The 25,831-nt window shown below is 39.9% G+C and overlaps 1 protein-coding gene across 1 annotated transcript in view; it reads left to right on the top strand.

The window, feature by feature from the left end:
- ipo11 (importin 11) overlaps positions 1-25,831 on the top strand; it is a 133,177-nt gene that overhangs the window by 59,168 nt on the left and 48,178 nt on the right. The window contains exons 14-22 of the mRNA XM_087811785.1: positions 1,723-1,770; positions 3,711-3,816; positions 9,358-9,484; positions 19,962-19,995; positions 20,109-20,149; positions 20,215-20,331; positions 22,594-22,707; positions 23,600-23,715; positions 25,441-25,517. Of these exons, the coding sequence (XP_087667911.1) occupies positions 1,723-1,770; positions 3,711-3,816; positions 9,358-9,484; positions 19,962-19,995; positions 20,109-20,149; positions 20,215-20,331; positions 22,594-22,707; positions 23,600-23,715; positions 25,441-25,517 (780 nt within the window). The remainder of the gene's footprint in view (positions 1-1,722; positions 1,771-3,710; positions 3,817-9,357; positions 9,485-19,961; positions 19,996-20,108; positions 20,150-20,214; positions 20,332-22,593; positions 22,708-23,599; positions 23,716-25,440; positions 25,518-25,831) is intronic.

Genomic DNA, 25,831 nt, shown 5'->3' with positions numbered 1-25,831 from the left:
CATCTTTATCATTATCTTTATCTTCTTCTTCTTCTTCTTCTTTATCTTTATCATCTTCATCATCTTCATCTTCATCTACTTTATCTTTATCTTCTTCTTCATCTTCATCTTTATCATTATCTTCTTCTTCTTCATCTTTATCTTTATCATCTCCTTCATCTTCATCTTCATCATCATCATCATCTTCATCAGCATCATCATCTTCATCTTCATCTTCATCTTCAACATCATCTTCATCATCTTGATCTTGATCTTCATCTTTATCTTCATCTTTATCATCATCATCCTCATCTTCTTCTTCATCCTCATCTTCATCTTTATCATCTTCTTCATCTTCATCATCTTTATCTTCTTCATCTTCATCTTTATCATCTTCATCTTTATCATCTTCATCATCATCTTCTTCATCTTCATCTTCTTCTTCTTCTGCTGCGTTTCTTTAAATATTTGATATCAGCAGCAAAGCGTGTCGTCAACATGTTGCCTTCAGCTGATCTTCGGCCTCCACACGCCTGTCAGGAGGTTCGTCCGTGACGAGCCACTTTCAACACGAACACTCGCCGCCGTTCTCCCGCCGTGTCGCCGCGTCATCGCTCGTCCTCGCTCTTCCTCGCCGCCGCGGGGAGAGTTTCCGGCTTTTCTTCCAGCTCATCTCCCCGACTGCGTTCAATCGCCATCGACAAGAGAGGGAAGAGGGCTGAGCTGTGATGAGAACATGCCAGAGAGGATGATGGTTCGCTTCAGAGGAGGCGGTTATTGATTCTCCTTAATGGACGCCTCGCAGTTTAACCTCCGACAACATCCGAAATCTACAATCTCAGACTTATTTAGCACTTTTTGACTCATTTGTTTTATCGTTTCTATTTAAATCTAATCTAAATTGTTTGATTATAGTTGAAAAATGTTTGATTATAGTTGAAATTGATTGATTATAGTTGAAAACTGTTTGATTATAGTTGAAAATTGTTTGATTATAGTTAAAATAGTTTGATTATAGTTGAAAATTGTTTGATTATAGTTGAAAATTGTTTGATTATAGTTGTAAATTGTTTGATTATAGTTGAAAATTGTTTGATTATAGTTTTAAATTGTTTGATTATTGTTGAAAATTGTTTGATTATAGTTGTAAATTGTTTGATTATAGTTGAAAATTGTTTGATTTTAGTTGAAAATTGTTTGATTATAGTTGAAAATTGTTTGATTTTAGTTGAAAATTGTTGGATTATAGTTGAAAATTGTTTGATTTTAGTTGAAAATTGTTTGATTATACTTGAAAATTGTTTAATTATAGTTGAAAATTGTTTGATTATAGTTGAAAATTGTTTGATTTTAGTTGAAAATTGTTTAATTATAGTTGAAAATTGTTTGATTTTAGTTGAAAATAGTTTGATTATAGTTGAAAATTGTTTAAATTATAGTTGAAAATTGTTTGATTTTAGTTGAAAATTGTTGGATTATAGTTGAAAATTGTTTGATTTTAGTTGAAAATTGTTGGATTATAGTTGAAAATTGTTTGATTTTAGTTGAAAATTGTTGGATTATAGTTGAAAATCTGTCATTGACTTGAAGTGTATATTTATTTAAAAACCTTTAAGTGAAACTGAAAACAAAATGAATAAACAAACTTCATCCTGTGGTAACAACTGTGTAGTTTCTCAAACATTGAAGAATAAATAATGAATCATAAAAAACTGATGTAACAACATGTGTTTTTCTTCTCAGGTCCCACTAATGTAGAAGATCGTGTTCAGCTGCTCATGAAAGATGCTGGTGAGTCTTCAGAGTGTATGATGTAATAACACACACATGTGACTCTATACAACGTGTGTGCGAGTGCATGTGTGTGTGTGTGTGTGTGTGCGTATGCGTGTGCGTGTGTGTGTGCGTGTGTGATCTTAATGTCTCATAGACTCACAACTGCTCGACAAGAAGTCGATAAACTTATCAAAATAAAACCAAATGTAATATATATTCAATAAATAACATATTAAATTAGGATCTATTATTATATATTTGTATATCTTGTCAAAACTATGATCTCAGCTTGTATTTGTGTCACAACATTGACTTGATCTTCACATGAAAACTAAACATAATTCATCAAAAATCAAGTCATGAATTCACATTGCAATATATACTCATGAAAAGATCATTTTCTTTCTCCAGATACATGTGATAGAACATGTGTGTGTTTGTGTAGTTGGATTATGACAAACGTATAAACATGTAGTGATAGAATGTGTGTGTTTGTGTAGTTGGATTATGACAAACGTATAAACGTGTAGTGATAGAATGTGTGTGTTTGTGTAGTTGGATTATGACAAAGTAATAAACATGTAGCCATAGAACATGTGTGTGTTTGTGTAGTTGGATTATGACAAAGTAATAAACATGTAGCGATAGAACATGTGTGTGTTTGTGTAGTTGGATTATGACAAAGTAATAAACAAGAACAAACCGATAGAAATGAAAATATTTTCATTCTCACTGTAGCTTTGTCTCAATATTCAGTCTCTTTGTTTCACTGCACAAGTTGTTTTCCTGTCTCCCATCACTGCTCTCCTCCTCCTCCTCTTTCTCCTCCTTATCATCCTCCTCTTCCTCCTCCTCCTTATCCTCCTCCTCTTCCTCCTTATCCTCCTTATCCTCCTCCTCTTCCTCCTCCTCCTCCTCCTCTTCCTCCTCCCGCTCCTATTCCCGCTCTTCCTCCTCTTTCTCTTCCTCCTCCTCTTCCTCTTCCTCTTCTACCTCCCGCTCCTCTTCCTCTTCCCCCTCTTCCTCATTCTCCTCCTCTTTCTCCTCCTCTTCCTCCTTATCCTCCTCCTTTTCCTCTTCCTCATTCTCCTCCTCTTCCTCCTCCCACTCCTATTCCCGCTCCTTGTCCTCTTCCTCCTCTTTCTCTTCCTCGTTCTCCTCCTCTTCCTCCTCCCACTCCTCTTCCCCTTTCTCTTCCTGCTCCTCTTCCTCCTCTTCCCACTCCTCTTCTTCTTCCTCCTCCTCTGAGTATTCAGTAACAGTTTCATAACAGTTTGTTCATGGCTTCACTCAGAGATGAAAAACACTATATTTCCTGCTACGACGACTGTAGAGACACTGAAGTCACAGAGTGTAGTAGCTGCTGTTTCAAGTCTATGATTGTACACACACACACACACACACACACACACACACACACACACACACACACACACACACACACACACACACACACACACACACACACACACACACACACACACACACACACTCAGGTTCCACTTCTGATTCTCTTACCGGGGTCACAGGGGGGGCTTGAGTCGATCCCAGCTACCCGGGGTTAGAGGCTGGGACAGCCTGAACATGTGACCTGTCTGTCTCAGCACACACACACACACACACACACACACACACACACACACACACACACACACACACACACACACACACACACACACTCAGGTTCTACTTCTGATTCTCTTACCGGGGTCACAGGGGGGGCTGGAGTCGATCCCAGCTACCCGGGGTTGGAGGCAGGGACAGCCTGAACATGTGACCTGTCTGTCTCAGCGCAAACACACACACACACAGACACATAACCATTCACATAATTTAAACAGATTTATTCTATTGCTTTCTTCCTGTTTAATTTTGTAATGATAATCATTTTTCTTCTTTTTCTTGTTCTTCTTCTCCTCCTCCTCCTCCTCCTCCTCCTCCTCCTCCTCCTCCAGTGTACAACGCTGTGGGCCTGGCAGCCTACGAGCTGTTTGACAGCGTGGACTTCGACCAGTGGTTCAAGAACCAGCTCCTGGGCGAGCTTCAAGTTGGTCACAACAGGTAACTTCTCTTCAGCTTCAAGTCGGTCACAACAGGTAACTTCTCTTCAGCTTCAAGTCGGTCACAACAGGTAACTTCTCTTCAGTTCTTCCATGAAAACACACTTTCTGTCTCGTACGAGCATTACAACTTCAGACGAGGGTCATATTGTGATTTTAGAGAAGTAGGAATTACAAGAAGCCTCGTCGTTCAGTTCAACTTGTTATTTGTAATTTCACCGGAGGCTCCACTACGCTCAGAATATTCACCAGATACACACTTGCTGAGACATAATATGAGTCTCACAGGACACGGAGGAAAAACTTCTTCAAGAAAACATTGTGTTTTCACTTCCCAGGATCCCAGAGGAAGTTTTTATAGCAGAGTCTCTTATTGGACAGAGAAACACAGTACATTTATTCATATATATATATATATATACACACACAGACAGACACATAAACACACATAAACACACACACATACACACACATACATATACACACATATATATAAATACATATACATATACACACACATATACACATACACACATATACATATGTATATGTATATGTGTATGTATATGTATATGTATATATATGTATATGTATATGTATATGTATGTATATCCTCTTGCTCAGATGACGTCCTTCCTTGTAGGCTTTTTATCAAAGTATTTGATGTAATTGGCCCCTGGGTTACCAATATGGTGAACCTCTCCCTTTCCACAGGGGTTTTTCCCAATGCATTTAAACATGCCATTGTGGAGCCTCTGCTCAAAAAACCAGGCTTAGACCCAACTGACCTCAGTAATTTCAGGCCTATTTCTAAGCTCCCTTTCTTGTCCAAGATCTTGGAGAAGGTGGTGTCTGAGCAGCTGTCTTTGTTCCTGGATCAGAGCGACATCCATGAGAAGTTTCAGTCTGGCTTCCGTAAACATCACTCTACGGAGACAGCTTTATTGAAAGTGTCCAGTGACATCATGATGTCGGCTGACTCTGGTAAATTCACTGTTCTGGTTCTCTTGGATCTGTCCTCAGCCTTTGACACAGTTGATCACCAGATCCTGCTGAGAAGACTGAGGGATGAAGTGGGACTGTCTGGGTCTGTGTTAGAATGGTTCTCATCTTACCTTTCTGGGCGCAGTTTTAGTGTATCTGCCAATCAAATTAGTTCTGAATCGGCAGATCTGTTGTGTGGAGTCCCTCAAGGTTCTGTTCTGGGTCCTTTATTGTTTTTGCTGTACTTGATTCCCCTCTGTAAAATCATTCAGAGATTTCCATATGTTTCTTATCACATTTTTGCTGATGACATCCAGCTCTACTGCTCTTTTGATCCAACTGAGCCCCAAAGGCTGAACAGCTTAGTCAATTGTTTGCTAGAAATCAAACAATGAGTGAAAACACTCTACAGCTAAATGTGGACAAAACTGAAACTCTGGTGATTGCTCCTGATGATAAGATTCCAGGGTTGAGTCAGTACTTGGGTGACTTAGGTCAGTCTGTCAAACTGAGCCTGAGAAACCTGGGTGTTGTATTTGATAAAGACATGTCTCTTGTTCAACACTGCAGAAAACTGACCAGAAACTGTTTCCTTCAACTGAGAAAAATCTCTAAACTTAGGAAAATGTTGTCGGAACATGATCTGGAGCTTGTAATCCATGCGTTTGTTTCTTCTCGTCTGGACTATTGTAACAGTTTGTTTTCATGTCTTAACAAGAAGGAGTTGTCTCGCCTGCAGTTGATTCAGAACTCTGCAGCGAGAATTCTGACCCGCTCTAGTAGAAGAACTCACATTTCTCCGATCCTTAAAACTCTTCACTGGCTTCCAGTCTCTTTCAGGATCAACTTTAAAATTCTGGTTCTTACTTTCAGATCTATTCATGGTCAGGCTCCTCCTTACATCACTGATCTGATCCAGCCTTACACCCCAGCTCGGGCTCTGAGGTCTGTGGATCAGAATCTACTTATGGTTCCACGCACACGACTCAGGACCAGAGGAGAGAAATCTTTTCAGGCTGTTGCTCCTAAGCTTTGGAACAATCTTCCTCTCTCTTTGCGCTTGATGGATCTACTGACTCCTTTAAGAAACATCTTAAGACGTTTCTATTTGTTCAGGCTTTTCCTTGAATTTCTCGAACTCCTGTGTTGTTCTCAGTATTATCTTGATCTTTAAAGTATGTACTTTTTTGAGTATTGTTTTGATTGTTTAAGCGCTTTGTGACCCTGGTCTCGAAAAGCGCTATATAAATAAATCTTACTTACTTACTTACTTAGTTATATATATATATACAGTGAACTGGAGTAGTGAACTGATGTGTATATATAGATATATATATATATATCTATATATACTGTATGAACTGATGAAGATATGTATGTATGTATATATATATATACACACATACATATACTGTATGAACTGATGAAGATATGTATGTATATATATATATCCACATACATATACTGTATGAACTGATGAAGATATGTATATATAGATATGTTCATCTTGAACTGATGAAGGTACTGTATGTATGTATGTATATATATATATATATATATATATATATATATATATACACATACATATACGGTATGAACTGATGAAGATATGTATATATAGATATGTTCATCGTTAACTGATGAAGATATGTATGTATGTATGTATGTATGTATATATATACAGGTATATATATATATATATATACAGGTATATATATATATATATATATATATATATACACAGGTATATACATATACTGTTTGAAGTGATATAGAAGCTGCCGAGAGCGAATGGAAGAACAAAGTGGTTCCAGTGCCTCTGAGCTCAAAGAGCAGCAACACTCCAAAGATCAGGTCTTCGCTCTGACGTCTGAGTGTTTTGATGTTTCCTCCTCACGTCAATAACCTCCACGTTTGATCTGCTCCGTCCTCATGCCGAGCTGAACGTGGAGCTCTGGTCGAACAATCAAACTCGTCCTCTTATCAACACGTCCCCTGGTGTTGTGTCAGAGTGAACCGTGACGACACCTGTGGGAGAATCACAGGTAACACGTCCTGGCACTGATCCACCATCTGTGTCGTCACACGTGACTCCATCTTCTGGACGACCGCCTCAGTGACGTGTTTCTCATGTGGACCGATAACCACGTGACGTTCATTTTTTACCAGGATTCGTCAATGTATTTAATATTTATGGATACATCTATGAAGGTACATCAGTGTCATCAGAACATTTCAAATATTACACCATTATTTTTTATTGAATTCTATTGATGAAAAATGTATAGCTGGGTAAATAAACGATATAGAATCAATTATATTGAAGAAAAAGTATTAATATGTAATCTACTACACTTTTGAGAATTAAGAGATTTGATTTTTAGGTCTCTTTTGTTACAGTGAAGGTTATAACCTGGGTTCTAAGAATGTGCTCGGAGACCCACAGTGGCATCCTGTTGAGGGCAGAGCACAGAGGAAGTAGAATTATTGTTTAAGATGAAATAAAAAAGCAATTTTCATTGATTAACAGCAGATTATGAATCAAAATGAATCCATTCAGAATAATTTATATGTTTGAATCTTTACATTATTGAAAATAACATTGAATCGGGGAAAAAAAAGAATCTTTTTAAATGCAATATTTATTATTATTATATTTTTTATAGCAATAATTCATAAACACATTTTCTTAAATCAATATTTTTTTAATTCATAGTAAGTTTAATTCAATATAAATGTTGTTATAATGGAGTCACCAGACTAAACCAACAGAGCACAGAGATACTGTATCAAACTTTCAACCAATCATGTGACGCTCAGACGATCATGTGATCACGTAGAAGCTCAGATGTCAGTTCATCAGTGACAGAAAACATAATTACATGTTTTTATATTTAACTCACATTGAAAAATAATGAATAAAACATTTGTTTAATTATTTAAATATTGCATCCATAATGAATAACTGAGGGATCAATAAAGTTTTACCTTACCTTACCTTACCTTAATAAGTCAATGATTCATTAAATCTTTCATTAAAGAAATGATTAAAATATGATTTAAAAACAACCACATTTAAAAAAAACATTTTCATCTCTTTCACTTGCTGTTAAAAGGTGTCGTCTCTCTTCACACAGAAGAATGTGGTTTGAAGAATAAAAGCCTCGAGATGAGAGGTTCAGAGATGAACCAGAACCTTCACTCCGGCTCCATCACTGACTCCTAACTTCTCTGGTCCTGGAGCCAGAAGCTCTTGTTTACCTTCAGAGGATTATTTCTCCTGAGTCAGTCAGAGACGCGTCTGTCACGTCTGTCACGTCTGTTCCTGCAGCTTGGTTAGAAAACAACGCAGCAGCTTCAGAGGTCCAGACCTTCCTCTCCTCAGATACATCCATTCAGGCTCTTCCTGGGAGACTGTGAGATGTACCCAGACCAGCTGTCTCTCCAGCCATTCCTGGGTCTGTCTCCTCCCGTGGTGTCCTCCCATGACCTCCTCTCGTGGTCTCCTCTCGCTATCTCCACCCGTGGTCTCCTCTCGCTATCTCCACCCGTGGTCTCCTCTCGTGGTCTCCTCTCGTGGTCTCCTCTCGCTATCTCCACCCGTGGTCTCCTCTCGTGGTCTCCTCTCGTGGTCTCCTCTCGTGGTCTCCTCTCGTGGTCTCCTTCTTGTGGTCTCCTTCTTGTGGTCTCCTCCTGTGGTCTCCTTCTCGCGGTCTCCTTCTGGTGGTCTCTTCCCGTGGTATCCTTCCGTGGTCTCCTCTCAAGGTCCCTTTTCGTTGTCTCCTCTTGTGGTCTCCTCTTGTGGTCTCCTCCTGTGGTCTCCTCCTGTGGTCTCCTCCGTTGGTCTCCTCCGTTGGTCTCCTCCGTTGGTCTCCTCCGTTGGTCTCCTCCGTTGGTCTCCACCCGTTGTATCCTTCTCGTGGTCTCCTCTCGTGGTCTCCACCCGTGGTATCCTTCTCGTGGTCTCCTCTCGTGGTCTCCTCCAGTGGTCTCCTTCTCGTGGTCTCCTCTCGTGGTCTCCTCCAGTGGTCTCCTTCTTGTGGTCTCCTTCTCGTGGTCTCCTCTCGTGGTCTCCTCCAGTGGTCTCCACCCGTGGTATCCTTCTTGTGGTCTCCTTCTCGTGGTCTCCTCTCGTGGTGTCCTCCAGTGGTCTCCTTCTTGTGGTCTCCTCTCGTGGTCTCCTTCCGTGGTCTCCACCCGTGGTCTCCTTCTTGTGGTCTCCTTCTCGTGGTCTCCTTCTCGTGGTCTCCTCCCGTGGTCTCCTCCCGTGGTCTCCTTCTCGTGGTCTCCTCCCGTGGTCTTCTCCCGTGGTCTCCTTCTTGTGGTCTTCTCACCAGCGAGGCATTCAGGAGACATTAAAATCAGATCCTTTGTTGTTTATTATTGTTTTAAAAACGTTTTTATTTTGAAAAAAAGATGTTCTTTCCTCTGAGTTTAGATTCGTCTGTGACTCTCGTTTCACTCAAGTTGACCCAAAAATAAACATGTCAACTTGAAAAAAGAGTGAAACACAAACATGTAGAATCTACTCAACAACTGACCCTCGCTCTCCTCTCAGGTACAAGCTCATCCGCAGGAGAGTCATCTGGCTCATCGGCCAGTGGATCTCCGTCAAGTTCAAGTCAGACCTGCGACCCGTTCTCTACGAGGTCATCCTGACTCTGATGCAGGATCCAGACCTGGTGGTGAGTCGTGTGACTTGATGTCAAACTCAATGTGGTTTTCATGCTCGAATGACTGTGTTTGATGGAAGTGTTTCTTCAGAGAGTTGATCACAGACAAGGATTTACACATGTTTCAAACATCTTTATCCTTTTTAGTTGATATGTTTGCTGACATCATTAATTATCTTCATTCAGAGACTTGAACTTTAATCAAACAATTTTCAACTATAATCAAACAATTTTCAACTATAATCAAACAATTTAAACTATAATCAAACAATTTAAACTATAATCAAACAATTTTCAACTATAATCAAACAATTTAAACTATAATCAAACAATTTAAACTATAATAAAACAATTTTCAACTATAATCAAACAATTTTCAACTATAATCAAACAATTTAAACTATAATCAAACAATTTTCAACTATAATCAAACAATTTAAACTATAATCAAACAATTTAAACTATAATAAAACAATTTTCAACTAAAATCAAACAATTTTCAACTATAAACAAACAATTTTTAATTATAATCAAACAATTTTCAACTATAATCAAACAATTTTCAACTATAATCAAACAATTTTCAACTATAATCAAACAATTTAAACTATAATCAAACAATTTTCAACTATAAACAAACAATTTTTAATTATAATCAAACAATTTTCAACTATAAACAAACAATTTTTAATTATAATCAAACAATTTTCAACTATAATCAAACAATTTTCAACTATAATCAAACAATTTTCAACTATAATCAAACAATTTAAACTATAATCAAACAATTTTCAACTATAAACAAACAATTTTTAATTATAATCAAACAATTTTCAACTATAAACAAACAATTTTCAACTATAATCAAACAATTTTAAACTATAAACAAACAATTTTCAACTATAAGCAAACAATTTCAAGTATAAACAAACAATTTTCAACTATAAACAAACAATTTCAACTATAAACAAACAATTTTCAACTAAAATCAAACAATTTAAACTATAAACAAACTATTTTAAACTATAAACAAACAATTTCAACTATAAACAAACTATTTTAAACTATAAACAAACAATTTTAAACTATAAACAAACAATTTTCAACTATAAGCAAACAATTTAAACTATAAACAAACTATTTTAAACTATAAACAAACAATTTTAAACTATAAACAAACAATTTTCAACTATAAACAAACTATTTTAAACTATAAACAAACTATTTTAAACTATAAACAAACAATTTTCAACTATAAGCAAACAATTTAAACTATAAACAAACAATTTTCAACTATATCAGCTTCTACTTATACTTCTATATTTAACTGAATACACAATATTAAACAATCTTGTTTGTTTGTTTATTATTAATGTAACTTATCACTGACTTGATCTCTCATCATATCGACAGAAACCTTCTGAAACTAAAATCTTCTTCTCGTGTTTGTTTCCATGGAGTCTCCGGAGGTTTCATGTCTTCACTTGTTCTTCCTGATACTCTCTGGAGCTTCTTCTGTGGCTCAGGTTCTGCTGCGTCGGTGCATTTTTGAAACCTCGTCCCGCTGATCGAACCACATTGAGCCGCTTTTGGGTTTTTCTTCGCCGCGGTCGTGTGAACAGCAACAAATTGAAATGACATCCACCCACTCGTGTCCTTCTGGCTATTGATCTTGTCATGAAATGTTAATGCCGGTGTGATACTGCTCATAAAACTCGCTTATTAATCTTTAAGCCGCTGATACGACCGTTACATCCGCGCGGATTATTGGAGAATAATTCAAGAGTTTCTCGCGGAAACTTTCTCGCCGAAGGTGAAATGAGAAAATAAATGATTCCGATTGTAGTTTCTTCTCCAGAAGTTCTATCAGGAACCGGTGGACCCATGATGTGGAGGCATCGATCAATATTATCTCGGCTCATTAGAGACTTTTGGGGGAGAGTTATCGATCAACGTCTTCTTATAGGGAAATAAAGTAAAGAGTCCTCATTCAATTAGAGCGATCGGTGATCAATAGCTCTTAGAGCGCGACTTCAATGGAGCCGCTCAAGTTTACACTTATATTTATCTTTGACATTTCACTTTTCCGCCGCAGACGCATCGATCTGCTCCGACCCGCCGTGTCTCAGTAATATCGGCTTCGATACTTTAATCAACTCCGTCACTGTGTGTCCTTTTCTACGTGTTTGTCACGGAAGTCTTGATGCGACGTGTCAATAAAGACTCTTCGATCCTGAAACACCTGACGATCCATCACAACACATGTGACGATACATTGCGACGCACCTGACGATTAATTGCGACGCACCTGACGATTCATTGCGACACACCTGATGATTCATCGCGACGCACCTGACGATTCATCACAACACACCTGACGATCAATCGCGACGCACCTGATGATTCATCGCGACGCACTTGACGATTCATTGCGACGCACCTGACGATTCATCGCGACACACCTGACGAGTCATCGCAACACACCTGATGATTCATCGCGACACACCTGACGATTCAATGCGACACACCTGACGAGTCATCGCGACACACCTGACGATCCATAACGACGCACCTGACAATACATCACAACACACCCGCCGATTCATCGCGACGCACCCGGCGATCCATCGCGACGCACCCGACGATCCATCGCGATGCACCTGAAGATTCATCGCGATGCACCTGACGATTCATCGCGACGCACCTGACGATTCAACGCGACACACCTTACGATTCATTGCGACACACCTGACGATTCATCGCGACACACCTGACGATTCAACGCGACACACCTGACGATTCAACGCGACACACCTCACGATTCATCGCGACACACCTGGCGATTCATCGCGACACACCTGACGAGTCATCGCGACACACCTGACGAGTCATCGCGACACACCTGACGATCCATAACGATGCACCTGACGATCCATCACGACGCTCCTGACGATTCATCACGACACACCTGACGATTCTTCACAACAGACCTGACGATTCATCGCGACGCACCTAGTAAAGAGTCCTTATTCAATTAGAGCGATCGGTGATCAATAGCTCTTAGAGCGCGACTTCAATGGAGCCGCTCAAGTTCACACTTATATTTATCTTTGACATTTCACTTTTCCGCCGCAGACGCATCGATCTGCTCCGACCCGCCGTGTCACAGTAATATCGGCTTCGATACTTTAATCAACTCCGTCACTGTGTGTCCTTTTCTACGTGTTTGTCACGGAAGTCTTGACGCGACGTGTCAATAAAGACTCTTCGATCCTGAAGCTGATCGAGTCTCAAGCAGACGATTGTGTTTCAAAAATCTTCCTCGTTTACTGAGCTTTGTTTCGTGGTCACGGCGTGTTCTGTCATCGCAAAACTTTCTCATTTGAAAAACTGGCTAAATTCCGCTGCTGCTCGTGTTTATTCCGTTCCTCGAGTGAAATCTGCAAAATCCGTCTCTTTCTATTAAAACATGAATCGTCTCTGGTTCACCTTTTTTCTCTCCTGGAGCATGAAATACATTTTCAATCACTTTCATCATGTTTTTCTTCCTGATTCATCGTTGATGTGTAAAATCTGTGTCACGATGGAGGTGCATTAGAAGTGATGACCTCACATGACCTCACATGACCTCACATGACCTCCCCCCCGACCGCACCTGACGATTCATCACAACACATGTGACGATACATCGCGACACACCCGACGATTCATCGCAACGCACCCGACGATTCATCGCGACGCACCCGACGATACATCGCGACGCACCCGACGATTCATCGCGACGCACCCGACGATTCATCGCGACGCACCCGACAATTCATCGCGACGCACCTGACGATTCATCGCGACGCACCTGACGATTCATCGCGACGCACCTGACGATTCATTGTGACGCACCTGACGATTCATTGTGACGCACCTGACGATTCATTGTGACGCACCTGACGATTCATTGTGACGCACCTGACGATCCATAATGACACACCTGACAATACATCACAACACACCTGACGATTCATCGCGACTAACCTGACGATCCATAACGACACACCTGACGATTCATAACGTCGCACCTGACGATTGATCGCGACACACCTGACGATTCATAACGACACACCTGACGATTCATCGCGACACACCTGGCGACAGGTTACGTCACTGTTCTGGCTCGGAACACGAAGAGATGTGACTCTTGCCTTCGATGCTGCTCTGACGCTGATGATCCACAAAAGCATTCAAAGGGCTCGTCAGATTTGACATGTTTCACACGAACACGTTCCAGATTTGATGGCGCCTGTGACAGGCGTGTGTGTCACTCTCTGGTGACCCGAGCAAAGATATTCTTGGTGGATGTTTTGGTGATGAGACGACTTTATGGGAACTAATGGACCTGAACTTACCTGGACTTGGTGGAAATGCCCTATAAAAGGCTTGAGTGCCGCGTTAAACATTAACTTAACAACCAACCATAGAAGCTGATGAGTCGACGAGTCGACAAAAACAACAGAAAAGACATGTTTGTGCTCATAGAACCTTTTACTTGATACAGTTAAAGCTCTGGAAGATCTGGCCCCAGAGTCTTCAGAGTTCTTATTTCCCTCAATATTCAATTTAATATGCATTTCTTTCTATTTTCTTCTCCAACAAATTATTAATATAACCATAAAATAAACAACATAACTCGTTTCTTTCTTTGTTATTGTTTAAGATAAATTTCGGAGAGTTTGGTTCTATAAAGTTGAGACACTGGTCTTATGTGCGTTGAGATGAATCATCAGGCGCGTCGCGATGAATAGTCGGGATGGATAGTCTGTCGAGTCGCCATTGATCCTCAGGTGCGTCTTCATGAATAGTCGGGCGCGTCGTTATCAATCATCGGACACGTCGTGATTAATCGTCGGGCGCGTCATCATGAATCCTAGGGCGCGTCTTCGTGAATCGTAGGGCGCGTCTTCGTAAAGCGTAGGGCGCGTCTTCGTGAATTGTAGGGCGCGTCTTTGTGAAGCGTAGGGCGCGTCTTCGTGAATTTTAGGGCGCGTCTTTGTGAAGCGTAGGGCGCGTCTTTGTAAAGCGTAGGGCGCGTCTTCGTGAATTGTAGGGCGCGTCTTCGTGAAGCGTAGGGCGCGTCTTCGTGAATTTTAGGGCGCGTCTTTGTAAAGCGTAGGGCGCGTCTTCGTGAATTGTAGGGCGCGTCTTTGTGAATTGTAGGGCGCGTCTTTGTGAATTGTAGGGCGCGTCTTTGTGAATTGTAGGGCGCGTCTTTGTGAAGCGTAGGGCGCGTCTTCACGAATCGTAGGGCGCGTCTTCGTGAATCGTAGGGCGCGTCTTTATGAATCGTAGGGTGCGTCTTCGTGAATCGTAGGGCGCGTCTTCACGAATCGTAGGGCGCGTCTTCGTGAATCGTAGGGCGCGTCTTTATGAATCGTAGGGTGCGTCTTCGTGAATCGTAGGGCGCGTCTTCATGAATCATAGGGCGTGTCTTTGTGTGAAACGTATGGCGCGACGTGAGGATTCGTAGAGCGCATCGCGGGGAATCGTAGAGCGCGTCTTCGTGAAGCGTAGGGCGCGTCTTCGTGAAGCGTAGGGCGCGTCTTTGTGAAGCGTAGGGCGCGTCTTTGTGAAGCGTAGGGCGCGTCTTCACGAATCTTAGGGCGCGTCTTCGTGAATCGTAGGGCGCGTCTTTGTGAAGCGTAGGGCGCGTCTTTGTGAAGCGTAGGGCGCGTCTTCACGAATCTTAGGGCGCGTCTTCGTGAATCGTAGGGCGCGTCTTCGTGAAGCGAAGGGCGCGTCTTCACGAATCGCAGGGCGCGTCTTCGTGAATCGTAGGGCGCGTCTTCGTGAAGCGTAGGGTGCGTCTTCGTGAATCGTAGGGCGCGTCTTCGTGAATCGTAGGGCGCGTCTTCGTGAAGCGTAGGGTGCGTCTTCACGAATCGTAGGGCGCGTCTTCGTGAATCGTAGGGCGCGTCATCGTGAATCGTAGGGCGCGTCTTCGTGAAGCGTAGGGTGCGTCTTCACGAATCTTAGGGCGCGTCTTCGTGAATCGTAGGGCGCGTCTTCGTGAAGCGTAGGGGACGTCTTCTTGAATTCTTGGGCGTAGTGTCTTTGTGTGAAGCGTAAGGCCCGTAGTGAGGATTCGTAGGGCGCGTTGTGGAGATTCCTAGGGCGTGTTACGAGGAATCATAGGGCGCATCGTGAGGATTCGTAGGGCGCGTCGTCACGTCATCTTCGTTTGCGTTTTGAGGAATCATAAGTCAAACTGTAGCAAACACTGTAAGTGTGAAATCAGACACTCCAATAAGTGAAGACGACTCATAACAGCCTTGTTATCCGAGGCACCTGCTGGGATCCATGATTCCTTCTTTGATGAAGCTTCTGTGTGCACATGAAAAGGCCGTTAAAGTGATGTAGTCGCATCAGTCTTCGGATAATGGCTTCATCTGTTCCTACATTAATAGACGTCGTTCATCTATACATGCTCTTCATGCTTCGTGTGCACTCGCCGTGTCATTCATCAACCAGAAGATCACGCTGGAGTTAATTGTTGAGACGTGGAGGGAGTGAAGCCTCTTTATCATCTTCATAAAACATCTTATTGACCCTCATCCTTCAAGATAGAAGCACATTAGCTCCACACACATGTGATTAAGACTCATGCAGCACTTCAGTGCATTCTAGTGTCAATTCTTCACTTTTGTTTTTTTACTTTTTTTTTAACATCCACAGTCTCGCGCTTCAGATCAAATACTCTCTGACTCTGATGAAAAGGTGAATATTTCGAGTTGTTAAAGAGTCGTGTCACTTAAGTTCCTGCATTATTGTCTCTCTTATAGTCTTTCTTTTTTAAATGAAAGCAGTTACGACTTCGTCAAGAGTCAAGTACTGGACAATACTACACATATATACTGGTTACTACACTATCACAACACCAGAGTCAAGTACTGGACAATACTACACATATATACTGGTTACTACACTATCACAACATCAGAGTCAAGTACTGGACAATACTACACATATATACTTGTTACTACACTATCACAACACCAGAGTCAAGTACTGGACAATACTACACATATATACTTGTTACTATACTATCACAACACCAGAGTCAAGTACTCGACAATACTACACATATATCCTTGTTACTACACTATCACAACACCAGAGTCAAGTACTCGACAATACTACACATATATCCATGCTACACTATCACTATATATCACTGTATATCGTATCCTTGTATTGTGATACTTACCAACACACTTCTATTCTGAAAGTATACCAATAAGACTCTTGGATCTTGACTGTTTCAGCAGGTTTTGTTGATTGATGTCATGAACACGATAATATGAAACAACACTTTTATTCGTCTAGTTTCCACTTTGTAAAAAATAAAAAATAACGTCACCTCGGCTCGATTTACTAAAACTAGTATCTGCTTCAACGTTCAAAGTAATTTTCTCTCAGTGATGGTTTGTCACTGTTGGTCTCTCAGTCTCTTCTTATCTTAAAGCTCAGAGTTATCTTCTCATTCTGAGCCAAACGTGCTACGATGTCACGTACGTTGAGAAGATTATTCCAAACACAAGATAAGAATCAAGATTTATACAAGAAGAAGAGTTTTTCATGTCAAACTGTTTGTGCAATTCTCTCCATGAGACAGTGGTGGCGCTGTGGAGGAGGAACGCTGGATGAATATCAGAGCGTACTTTAAATATAGTTCAAGATAGTGACGTCGGACGACAGTTTAAATATGTTGTATTTTGTCTCTCATGCTATTTTAAATTTAAATTATTTATTGAAGGACGACTTAAGGTGTTCATCGATCCAGACTTTAGAGTCTGAAGAAAATATTCTGCTTCAGTCCAGAATAAATGCAGAGTCAAAGTATTTTGGACGTCGCAAGAATTACTTTAATTACATTGATTTTACATTTCACCTCAGGGTGATTAATGGATCCTGATCCTCAACATCTACTGCAGCTGCTGGAATAATAGATGCTCCTCCTGATGTTTATTCATCAGCAGATACTTTGACTCACAAACCTGGGATTTGTTCTGAAATATAACAAATAAACAAATAAAAACACACAAATATTCAACTCTGACTCACATTAACACCAGAGTCAAGTACTGGACAATACTACACATATATCCTTGTTACTACACTATCACAACACCAGAGTAAAGTACTCGACAATACTACACATATATACTTGTTACTACACTATCACAACACCAGAGTCAAGTACTGGACAATACTACACATATATACTTGTTACTACACTATCACAACACCAGAGTCAAGTACTGGACAATACTACACATATATACTTGTTACTACACTATCACAACACCAGAGTCAAGTACTGGACAATACTACACATATATACTTGTTACTACACTATCACAACACCAGAGTCAAGTAGTGGACAATACTACACATATATACTTGTTACTACACTATCACAACACCAGAGTCAAGTACTGGACAATACTACACATATATACTTGTTAATACACTATCACAACACCAGAGTCAAGTACTGTACGATACTACATATATATCCTTGTTACTAGACTATCACAACACCAGAGTCAAGTACTCGACAATACTACACATATATACTTGTTAATACACTATCACAACACCAGAGTCAAGTACTGTACGATACTACATATATATCCTTGTTACTAGACTATCACAACACCAGAGTCAAGTACTGGACAATACTACACATATATACTTGTTACTACACTATCACAACACCAGAGTCAAGTACTGTACGATACTACATATATATCCTTGTTACTAGACTATCACAACACCAGAGTCAAGTACTCGACAATACTACACATATATACTTGTTACTACACTATCACAACACCAGAGTCAAGTACTCGACAATACTACACATATATACTTGTTACTACACTATCACAACACCAGAGTCAAGTACTGGACAATACTACACATATATACTTGTTACTACACTATCACAACACCAGAGTCAAGTACTGGACAATACTACACATATATACTTGTTACTACACTATCACAACACCAGAGTCAAGTACTGGACAATACTACACATATATACTTGTTACTATACTATCACAACACCAGCAAAAGGTTGCTTTTAGAAATTATATTAAAATTTTTAGCCAAGATTGAAGTCAAATACGATATGAGTGCCGTCTTCAGTATAGTTACTTTGAAAAATAAATACATGTTTTAAATGAAATACTTTTAAGTTTATTATTCATTATTAGTCCTACTTTGTTTCACTTTAATATCTTTTGACTTTAACATTTGTGTTTCGTAAAATAATAAAAATGTACTTTAATCAATTGTGTTGTTTTACTTCCACCTCGTCCTCAAACTGCAACTGAAGTGTGTTTGTGTTAAAGTGTGTAAGTGCATGTGTGTTGTTGTAATGTGTGTGTCTATTGTGTCATCAGTGTGTGTGTTTTTGTAAAGTTTGACTCTATTGTATCATCAGTGTGTGTGTTTTTGTTGTGATGTGTGACTCGATTGTATCATCAGTGTGTGTGTGTGTGTGTTGTTGTGATGTGTGACTCGATTGTATCATCAGTGTGTGTTGTTGTAATGTGCGAGTCTATTGTGTCATCAGTGTGTGTGTTTTTGTAAAGTTTGACTATTGTATCATCAGTGTGTGTGTTTTTGTTGTGATGTGTGACTCGATTGTATCATCAGTGTGTGTGTGTGTGTGTTGTTGTGATGTGTGACTCGATTGTATCATCAGTGTGTGTGTGTGTGATGTTGTGATGTGTGACTCTATTGTATCATCAGTGTGTGTGTGTGTGTATGTTGTGATGTGTGACTCTATTGTATCATCAGTGTGTGTATGTGTGTTGTTGTGATGTGTGACTCTATTGTATCATCATTGTGTGTTTTTGTTGTGATGTGTGACTCTATTGTATCATCAGTGTGTGTTTTTGTTGTGATGTGTGACTCTATTGTATCATCATTGTATGTTTTTGTTGTGATGTGTGACTCTATTGTATCATCAGTGTGTGTGTGTGTTGTGATGTGTGACTCTATTGTATCATCAGTGTGTGTGTGTGTTGTTGTGATGTGTGACTCTATTGTATCATCAGTGTGTGTTTGTACAAAACTCTCTTTTCATTGAAATATTGACAGTAGAAAATGATCTTAAGCTCCGCCCACTGAAAACACTTTTCTGGAGATTAAATCTTGTTGACCATAATCAAACCCACTCTGCTGTGAGTGGTCAAGCATGGAGGTTTGTCACTGCATATCATCAATGGTCTCCATTTCCAAGGGACTCGTTGTATAAACAAGTAAGTAGGTAGGTAGAACTTTAGGAGTGAAACCATTATTACGCCATAATGGACTCTCGTAACCTCTCGTTCGTCCAGATTTCAGAGCAACTTTATAAAGTAGAAACTTGAAGGTTTCATTGAAAGATGTTTAAACACAACTCATGATGTTTCCTTGTTTGCAGGTTCGGATCGAAACAGCCACGACCTTGAAGCTGAATATCCTTCTCAGGCGACCAACTTCTTCTTCTTCTTCTTCTCCTCCTTCTCCTTCTCCGTGTACTTGTACTTTTACTTGTACTTGTACTTTATTGGACTTAACTCCGCTGCACCCGTGGACGACTTTGAGTTCCGCACCGAGCAGTGTCTCCCTGTGAGTCCACTTCCTGTTTGTGCGTCATGTTGAGGAGTGTGTGTCGCTGACGGTCTCTCCTGCAGTACCTGGAGTCCATCTTCGGGCTGCTGTTCCAGCTGCTGCAGCAGGTGAACGAGTGCGACACCAAGATGCAGGTCCTTCACGTCATCTCCTGCGTCATCGAGAGAGTCCACATCCAGGTGAGACGCCCATGACTGAATATATAATGTTGGAGAAAAACTTATATTTGTTCAGTGACTATTATCTAATGATATAATTAATATCAATAAAATATATAATGTTAGAGAAAAACTATATTTTCATTGGTCAGTTCGAGGGTGTTTGTGTGTCTGTGGTTGTATTGTTTGTGTGTCTGTTTGAGTATGTGTGTGTGTGTGTTTTGTGTGCATTTGTGCACGTGTATGTTTGAGCATGTACGCGTTTGTGAACTTGTGCGTATGTACATGTGTGTTTCTGTTTTTTTGCATGTTCTTGTGCATGTGTGTTTGTAAAAGTTTTCTTATATGTGGCCAAGTTTGTGTTTGTCCTCTTGTGTGTTTGTGTGTCTGTATGTGTAGCGGCATGTGTGTTTTTGTGTGCGCGTGTATGTTTGAGCATGTACATGTTTGTGTACTTTTGAGTATGTGCATGTGTGTTTATGTTTTTTGCATGTGTTCTCGTGCACAAATGTTTTCTTATATGTGTGCATGTTTGTGTTTGTCCACTTGTGTCTGTGTGTTTGTGTAGCAATATGTGTGTTTTTGTGTGCGCGTGTATGTTTGAGCATGTATGTGTTTGTGTGTCTGTGTATGGGCGTGCCTGTTCTGTGTGCGTTTGTGTGCATACAAGTTTGAGCTAGTACGTGTTTGTGTACTTGTGCGTGTGTGCATGTGTGTATCTGTTTTTTTGCATGTGTTCTTGTGCACGCGTGTTTGTAAATGTTTTCTTATATGTGTGCGCCTTTGTGTTTGTACACCTGTGTGTTTGTGTATCGGTGTCCGTGTTCTGTGTGCGTGTATGTTTGAGCATATATGTGTTTGTGTACTTGTTCGATGTGCATTTGTGTTTCTGTTTTTTGTATGTGTTCTTGTGCATGTTTTGTGTGCACCTTTGTTTGTCCACTTGTGTTTGTGTGTCTGTGTTTATGCATGTGTGTCTGTGTTTTTGCATGTGTTTTTTTTTGCGTGTGTGTTCTGAGATTCTCAAACTCGAACATGAATGGGATGAAAAAAAAGCTTTAAAGAAGTGCACTTGTGGTGCAGTGACACACAAAGACACACACACACACACACACACACACACACTTGGTTGAGCTGCCAGCTGCGCAGGTGTCATGGGAAGCTTTCAGCGTTCAAACACAGATACTAAACATCTGCGGGACGACACACAAAGGCAGGCGTCCAACTGCAGCTACACATGGATCTGACACTCTGGCTCTGTTGCTCAGGCCTGGCGAGGTTGTGATGTTCATCTGCTGGAGTGTGTTTCTGTGTCCAAACTGTCAGGAAGTTCCTCATGTTAACCGTCACTCAAATGTCTTCTATCCTTCTGACATGTTTGAGCTACTGTTACACAATTTACTGTAGCCATGAGTTCATCTTCAAGTCACTGTTTCTGCTTGATTTTCTTTATCCGTCCTTGTGTAGTAAAGTGTGTATTTCACTAGAAATATTCTCAAAAAAGTAAGTAAGTAATTTTTATTTATATAGCGCTTTTCCAGACCAGGGTCACAAAGCGCTTAAACAATCAAAACAATATTCAATAAAGTATATACTTTAAAGGTCAAGATAACACAACAGGAGTTCCAGAAAATCAAGGAAAAGCCTGAACTAATAAAAACGCCTGAAATGAAACGACATTTCCAAAGTAAACTTTTCTCAGACACAAATCCAGAGAAGTAATCATCAAAATCAAGATTAAATGAAATACATTCATTTATATTCTTCCCATGGACCCCCTTAATGAAAGGAGAGAATATTTATCGAGAAATATGTATCAGTATCGAGCTAGCGTTGGTTCATTAGCTGATGCTAGTAACAACGTCTGGTAGTTTTCCTGTTTAAACATTTTAAAATGTGAGTTTTTAGTTAATTTAGGTGAGTCCTGTCACTCAAACTGACAGCTAAAGATTAAATAACAAATTATTATTGGAGTTGAACTCGAGGTAGAAGCAACAATTGTGAAGCGCTAGCTAACATGAGCTAATAGCCACATGCTAGTTAAAATGGTAGTTTTTCTACCGTCATATTTCTATAAAACACGTTTGAAATCATCATTCTCTGCCGATGACCTTGACTGAGGACAGATGAAGTGAAAAGAAGACAATAATCCAGATAATTAAACCAGGAAGTTTCTATAACAAATGAAAATTAAACCTTTGTGGGAACTTTTTCCATTTTTCCCATCATCTCCGTAACACGCCGTCTCTCTGTCCTCGCCTGCAATTTCCTGTTCATTTCCAGATCCGTCCGTACGTGGGCTGCCTGGTCCAGTACCTGCCGCTGCTGTGGAAGCAGTCTGAGGATCACAACATGCTGCGCTGTGCCATCCTCACCACCCTCATCCAGCTGGTGCAGGTACTCTCACCTCGCTTCCTTTCGCCGGTCGTTTTTGTTATGACCAGCGTTTTTAATCCGGCCGCACGACTGAACCCGTGAGTTTGTCTGGCAGCGCCAGCGGTTCCACGACCGCAGATGAATAATTCATACACAAACGATGACAACTCTACTTTCTTTTACGACACAACGTCTATTAGCCTCTGGAATATTAGAACGTTAGCGTCATAGCGACGAATACTGTTCGCTACATTTCCTGAGCTTTGAAAAAACATGTTGAAATATATTTATAAAGAATAAAAACTGTTTATGAAAGTGACGGAAATTACAAATCCTTTGTTTAAATATACGTTTTCTTAATTTTTCCCCAAAAAAACTTTGGAGGATTAAATCATGTCCAAAAAGTCCTTTTTATGTCATTTTTATATGAAAATAATCTTTAATTTATTTTGTTTACTTATCATGACATACATACATTGAAATTAAAATGTTTTGTTATTAAAAAATGATGATTGGCAGTATTACATCTGTATATATATTGTAACAAAAAGGTAAGAAATAAGAAAATAGAACTTTTACTTCAAATTTTTTCAACTATGTTCAGAGATTTGTTTTACTTATTGTTTATTTATTATTGCTATTATTTCTTATTTATGTAAATATAATAGGGTTTTTAAACATGAAATAAAATGTATTCATTCATTTTGCTTTGATGTTCTGGTGTTTACAAAGACACTGTTTCTTTAAGTGACTTCACTCAGGCCCCTCAAGGTTCTTTATCAAGTTCCCGTGTCTACACTCTCTGCTTCGCCTCCCTCACATCCCTCACATTTTTCTCTATCATTTTTTTGACTCACATCTTCAACTCAAGCCTCACAGTTGAGTGACGTTGTGCGTCTGTTGTCCGCCTCAGGGTCTCGGGGCCGAGAGTAAGAACCTGTACCCGTTCCTGCTGCCTGTGATCCAGCTGAGCACCGACGTGTCTCAGCCTCCACACGTCTACCTGCTGGAGGACGGACTCGAACTCTGGTGAGAGTGAATCTCGTTCACCTTTAATCTCTGTACATACGTGAAGACATGTTCTCCACGAGACAGAAGCTTCATGAATGACTGGTCCAACCTTCCTTCCAATGCTTTCCTGACATTCTTTCTCTTCTTTAACTTCATTCAGGTCCATTAAAAGGTCCTGTTGAATAAATTACTCCGGAGAATGTTTTTGCATGCTGAGCAGGGATTAGACGAAAGTGCTCATGAATTAAATTCATCACTGTATTTTCGTTTTATCTAGAGATGTGTTTAAAGAGGTCGAATAAGTCCACGAGGTGATGTGTAACACAAACACTCTCACATCCCATCTGTGAAGCCCTCGCCATCTGCCTTTTATCTGCATGTGTGTGTCGAGAGTGTGTTGATGCTTGTCACGACACAAGGGTACCATATATAGTTATAGTGTAGTAACAAGTATATATGTGTAGTATTGACGAGTACTTAACTCTGGTGTTGTGATAGTGTAGTAACAAGTATATATGTGTAGTATTGTGGAGTACTTGACTCTGGTGTTGTGATAGTGTAGTAACAAGGATATATGTGTAGTATTGTCCAGTACTTGACTCTGGTGTTGTGATAGTGTAGTAACAAGGATATATGTGTAGTATTGTCCAGTACTTGACTCTGGTGTTGTGATAGTGTAGTAACAAGGATATATGTGTAGTATTGTCAAGTACTTGGCTCTGGTGTTGTGATAGTGTAGTAACAAGTATATATGTGTAGTATTGTCAAGTAGTTGACTGTGGTGTTGTGATAGTGTAGTAACAAGTATAATTGTGTAGTATTGTCTAGTACTTGACTCTGGTGTTGTGATAGTGTAGTAACAAGTATATATGTGTAGTATTGTCTAGTACTTGACTCTGGTGTTGTGATAGTGTAGTAACAAGTATAATTGTGTAGTATTGTCCAGTACTTGACTCTGGTGTTGTGATAGTGTAGTAACAAGAATATATGTGTAGTATTGTCCAGTACTTGACTCTGGTGTTGTGATAGTGTAGTAACAAGGATATATGTGTAGTATTGTGGAGTTCTTGACTCTAGTGTTGTGATAGTGTAGAAACAAGTATATATGTGTAGTATTGACCAGTACTTGACTCTGGTGTTGTGATAGTGTAGTAACAAGTATATAGGTGTAGTATTGTCAAGTAGTTGACTCTGGTGTTGTGATAGTGTTGTAACAAGTATATATGTGTAGTATTGTCAAGTAGTTGACTCTGGTGTTGTGATAGTGTAGTAAAAAGTATATATGTGTAGTATTGTCCAGTACTTGACTCTGGTGTTGTAGTATTTACAGACCACATGACTCTTGACGAAGTCGTAACTGCTTTCATTTGTTTCAAAATATGTCCAAACATCAGCTTTAAAAGCTGCTGGACTCTTGTATCAACTCTGCTGTATCCTCTCGTCCTCAGTCAACATTCTTCCTTTAGCTGTGGAGGACGTAACGACTTCTGCCATCTAGAGGCCGGAGGTTTAATTACAACACAAACATGAACAAACACTGTGAATATGTGAATGTTAATTGTAAATAAAATAAAACAAATTATTTCTAATCATACGTTTATGGTAAAACTGTATAAAAAAAGCTGCATTGCTGTTGAATATTGATATTGTATTGAGAAGAGAAAATGGTTACATTCAAGCATCAATGTTTTCTCATCATTGAACAAACGTAACATTTTCATTCTCGTGTCTTGCGTCCCGTAGGCTGGTGACGCTGGAGAACTGCCCGTCCATCACCCCTGAGCTGCTCCGGATCTTCCAGAACATGTCGGCTCTGCTGGGTGAGTGAACGCCAGGATCGCTTTGACTGACAGGTGCATGTGTGGATGTTTGCTTTGATCTTTGGATCATTCGTTCGTTGACGGAAAGAGGAATCATTCTTTCACGCTTCATTTCACTTCAGCGTTTGATGGAATTCATCAGAACATTGAAAGAAGTTAACCTTTTTTAAAAATAGAAATTAATCATTTAAAGAACACGTATTGCTAGTGTTTTTAATTCAATATAAAATAGTGAGACCGGGTGGTGTGTGAGAGAAAAATGCGACTTTGTGTCATTGAATCACTTCCGAGGAAGGAAAGGAAAACTTAATCCT

This window comes from Callionymus lyra, chromosome 1, assembly GCF_982586985.1.
Source record: "Callionymus lyra chromosome 1, fCalLyr1.hap1.1, whole genome shotgun sequence".
NCBI classification, from domain to species: Eukaryota; Metazoa; Chordata; class Actinopteri; order Syngnathiformes; family Callionymidae; genus Callionymus; species Callionymus lyra.
Note: the sequence above shows the minus strand (reverse complement) of the source record. Positions and strands in the feature narration are given on the sequence as shown.